Source organism: Etheostoma spectabile, chromosome 16 (assembly GCF_008692095.1).
Source record: "Etheostoma spectabile isolate EspeVRDwgs_2016 chromosome 16, UIUC_Espe_1.0, whole genome shotgun sequence".
NCBI lineage: Eukaryota > Metazoa > Chordata > Actinopteri > Perciformes > Percidae > Etheostoma > Etheostoma spectabile.
This window is the reverse complement of record NC_045748.1, coordinates 9,594,966-9,599,342: the sequence shown is the minus strand read 5'-3', so window position 1 is coordinate 9,599,342 and position 4,377 is coordinate 9,594,966. Positions and strand designations below refer to the sequence as shown.

Here is a 4,377-nt window from a genome sequence, read left to right as displayed (position 1 = left end):
GCTGAGGGAAAACAACATGAGGGAGGTCTGGGAGGGTGTGAGGACTATCACAGGTCACAACACAAAGACCAGAGCTGCAGGCGGGACAATGGAGAGGGCCAAGGAGTTGAATGACTTCAACAGGTTTAACCAGCCCTTTTTCCCCCCCAGCCCCCCCCCCCACCCTCACCGCAGCCTATTTCCTTCTTCCCTCTACACACCTCCCCCCCGACCACACAATACCCCCTCCTCCCGCCCCACATCACCGCAGACCAGGCCAGAGGACGCTGAGGAAGCTCCGGCCCAGGAAATTAGCAGGCCCAGTATAAGTGTGTCCCAGACTACTGAAGACCTGCGCTGCAGAACTGGGGAAACCGCTACAACGGATCTTCAAACTTAGCCTGCAGCTAGGGAGAGTGCCTACCCTCTGGAAGACGTCCTGCATCGTTCCGGTTCCCAAGACGACCAGGCCCAGCGAGCTGAATGACTTCTGACCGGTGGCGCTCACTTCACACCGGATGAAGACGTTGGAGCGGCTCTTCCTCAGCCTCCTCAGACCCCAGGTACAGCACGCCCAGGACCGCCTGCAGTTTGCGTACCAACCAGATGTTGGTGTGGAGGATGCAGCACATCCAAAGAGGACACCTCCAGGCTGGATAAACTGATCAGGCAGGCCGGCTCTGTGGTCGGCATGAAGCTGGACTCACTGGTGACGGTGGCAGAGAGGAGGACATTGGACAAACTGCTGGACATTATTGACAATGCCAGCCACCCCCTGCACCCCGTCATCAGCACCCAGAGGAGCCGGTTCAGTGGAAGGCCTCTCCTTCCCAAGTGTCGGACCAGCAGACTCAAGGACTTCTTTGTCCCTCATGCCGTCACTCTACAACTCCTCTCTCGGGGGGAGGAGGAAATAGGGAAAGAGGACAGTACATACACACCTGGACTCACATAAATACCTGGACTCTTTAACACTTTAACACTAGACTCGACACTGACACTTTATTATAATTTATGCTAAATGTCTTTTTTTATGTAAATGATGCTTAGGCTACATGTGTTTGACTCAGATATAATTAGAAAAGTCGATCTACAGGAGAATAAATAGATGAAAGCAGTACAGAATGCATAAGAGCCTTACTGCAAAATATTACATTATGTTTTTATATTTGGAATTGTCCCATAGTTTCTCTTGGCATAAACACATTTCCTGGAAATGTAACGGACTGTCGCTGCTTTAACGTCCTCCTCTTCTTCTCTGTGCAGATGAGTGACCAAGACAGCAGCACCTCGGCCTCTCAAACAGAGGGAGAAGTTGAGGGAGAGATGGACGGAGAAATGAAGGGTGAAGAAGAAGAAGAAGGTGAAAAACACAGGGACAGTCCTGTCCCCAGTCTGTCCGGCCTATCCTCGTCTCTAAGCGCCGTCATGCGCATCAAACAGAAGTACCGGGCCATGAAGAAGAGGCGGCAGGACATGGCCCAGGGGTTGGCAGCAGACGTGCCCCTCACCGGAGCTCCCCACAGAACCAGCCCCAAAATCTTCACCTTCGACGGACTCACCCCGTCCAACTTCTCGTCCTCTGTCCCGCAGTGGAAGCAGAAGAGGAGGAGGAAACGGGTGTTGTATCCCAACAGAGGGGGGTGCAGGGCGCCTCCGAAGCAGGAGAGCAGCCGAGCCAAGTACTGCCTTGTCCTGCTCTGTGCCATCGTCTTCATCCAGGTAAAGGCAAAAAAATGATATATTAATAATAAGGTAAGGGATTTGTATACCTGTTAATTTCTGTGTGATGATGCCGTGTAAATATAGACTTAACTAGAGCTGCAACTAACGATTGTTTTCATTATCGATTGATCTGTTGGATTATTTCCTGGATGAATGGATTAGTTGTTTAGTTTATAAAAATGTGGATCAGTGTTTCCCAAAAGCCCAAGACGACGTCCTTAAATGTCTTGTTTTGTCCACAAGTCAAAGATATTCAGATGACTGTCACAGTGGATTAGAGCGTCAAATCATAACAGAAGTTAAACAAGTTAGGATCCCAGGACACAGAGTAGGTCTAGACCACGCTCTGTAATTTACAAAGACCCAACAGTTCCCCCAAAGAGCATTTAAGGGCTTGAAGTGAAGTGTGAGTGTAAAAACTAGGAAATATTAATTTTAGATGTATCCCACATGTATATTACATGCATCCCACGGCGTTAGCAATAGGCTGCTTTGCTTGGGAACATGTCTAATGGTTCCAAATGTCCCGTCCGCTGCTTGTTAACTTAAAATTTTGTAGACGTTATTTTAACTTTTCAGACAGTTGTTGATGATGATATGCAAAACTAGTTCCTCAAATCTATACTACATATGAATTCTAAGGCGGTTTGTGCTTAGATGCAATCGTATAACACTGTAAAAAGATATATGGACTCAAAACAGCCATCATGCACACTAAGAAACTAGATTTCAGTGAGTGTGCTGTTGCTGAAAATGGAGGAACTGCTCCTGTCTGTCCAGACTCATGTAACATGTAGACTTTGAAGCAATCTAATAAAATGGATTAAGTGTATTTTTTAGCGACCCATGGGATGCTTCACACACGTTTAACCTGGCAGCTCAGAACATCAAAATCACTGCAGTTTCAAGATTGGTGTCACTAAGCCAGTATCCAAAAAAATGTCTTGGCGTCTTCACTTCATAATTTTACCCTATCGGACATTTCTGTGAAGTTTACAATGTCGTAATTTAAGTAGGAATTCTTGAGTTATGACCAAAAATGCATTATAATATTTATAAACTGTTGCCTTTAAATGAGCTGTCAGGACTTTTGTAACTTTGTGACGTCACAACTATACTATATAAAGGTAAAAAGTTCCATTACAGTGCTGTTACAGTCATTCCCCAGCTGCAATAACGGTGCAGAGATGCTGAGAACGGAAGACCCAGAATTGCTGACCAATCAGAGCAGACTGGGCTTTTTTCCCCCAAGAGATGGTCTTAAAGAGACAGGCGCTAAATCAGAGCGTTTCAGAAAGAGGGTCAATACAGGTATATTCAGACAGACAGTATGAGAAAAATCAAGTGTTTTTTTTAAAACTGTAAAGCATGTAATAATATGTTCTAGTAGAAACCCTGAATACAAGTATGAACCACAAAATGAGCATGATATGGGACCTTTAAGTTGCTGGATAACATCTTGCTTTGTTCAGTGGCTCTCTAAAGTTGCAGTGTGATTGATATCCAATGAAGCAAGTATTATATGATGTTTTAAGTGTGTGGATTTCTTGTATACAAACAGTTTTCTACAAAGTTTATATCACAGCTTTATCTGTCATGGCTCCCATGATATTCTAAACATCTGTCCCGTGTGTCTCTTCAGGTGTACAACGCCATCGAGAACCTAGATGACCACGTTCTCAGGTACGACCTGGACGGGCTGGAGAGGACGCTAAGGCGAGAGGTGTTTGGGCAGCAGGGAGCGGTGGAGGGTCTGCTGTCCCACCTGAAGGACTACCTGTCCACCTACGTCCACAACAAGCCCCTGGTGGTGTCCCTGCACGGCCCCAGCGGCGTGGGCAAGAGCCACCTGGGGCGCCTCCTGGCGGGACACTTCCGCTCGGTGGTGGGGGAGACGCTGGTGCTGCAGTACTACGTCCTCCACCACTGTCCCCAGGAGGCCGACGCCCTTCAGTGCGCCCGCGACCTCGCCGCCCTCATCACGCAGATGGTGGAACGCGCCGAGGAGGAGGAGAAGATCCCGCTCTTCATCTTCGACGAGGCGGAGCACATGCACGACGAGATCCTGGACGCCCTGCTGCAACTCGTGGACGCCAAACAGTCCAACGAGTACCTGAACGCCATCTACCTGTTCCTAAGCAACCTGGGCCACACGCACATCACCAAACATATGCTACAAAACTCCTCAAGTATTTCAATGGCGGCGGCGTCGTCAGGGCGTCGGAGCCACCTCGTGAAAGAGCTGACGCCGATATTACGCAGCACCCTGGAGAAGCTTCACCCGCTGTGGACCGAGGCGGACGTCTTACCTCTGGGCCTTCTGGAGAAAGACCACGTGATGGAGTGCTTCCTGGACGAAATGACTCGAGAGGGCTTCTACCCGGATCATACCAACATAGAGCGGCTTGCGGGGGAGATTGAATATTACCCCGAGACAGGGGGGCACCAGTACTCCCAGACAGGCTGCAAGCAAGTGGTCGCTAAAGTCAACCTGCTGTGAAATCCCTCGGCAGGAAATGTCTGAATGTTTCACATTCTTTAACGGATGAAGAAGTGGCGCGCTGGAAGGGAGTGAAGTTACGTGGTTATGAAACTTGAATGGCACAACTCAGAGCCACAGCTTTTTCAAGTGCCGTTTTGTAACGTAGGTGGGGGGGGGGGGGGGGGGGGGGG

General features: G+C 48.8%; 1 protein-coding gene across 2 annotated transcripts in view; it reads left to right on the top strand.

Annotated features, from left to right (window-relative positions):
* tor4aa (torsin family 4, member Aa) overlaps positions 1-4,366 on the top strand; it is a 7,624-nt gene extending 3,258 nt beyond the window's left edge. For both annotated transcript variants that reach the window (XM_032539183.1, XM_032539182.1), the window contains 2 exons: positions 1,246-1,701; positions 3,347-4,366. In XM_032539183.1, the coding sequence (XP_032395074.1) occupies positions 1,246-1,701; positions 3,347-4,204 (1,314 nt within the window). In that variant the 3' untranslated portion in view covers positions 4,205-4,366. The remainder of the gene's footprint in view (positions 1-1,245; positions 1,702-3,346) is intronic.
* The last annotated feature ends 11 nt before the right edge of the window (positions 4,367-4,377 follow it).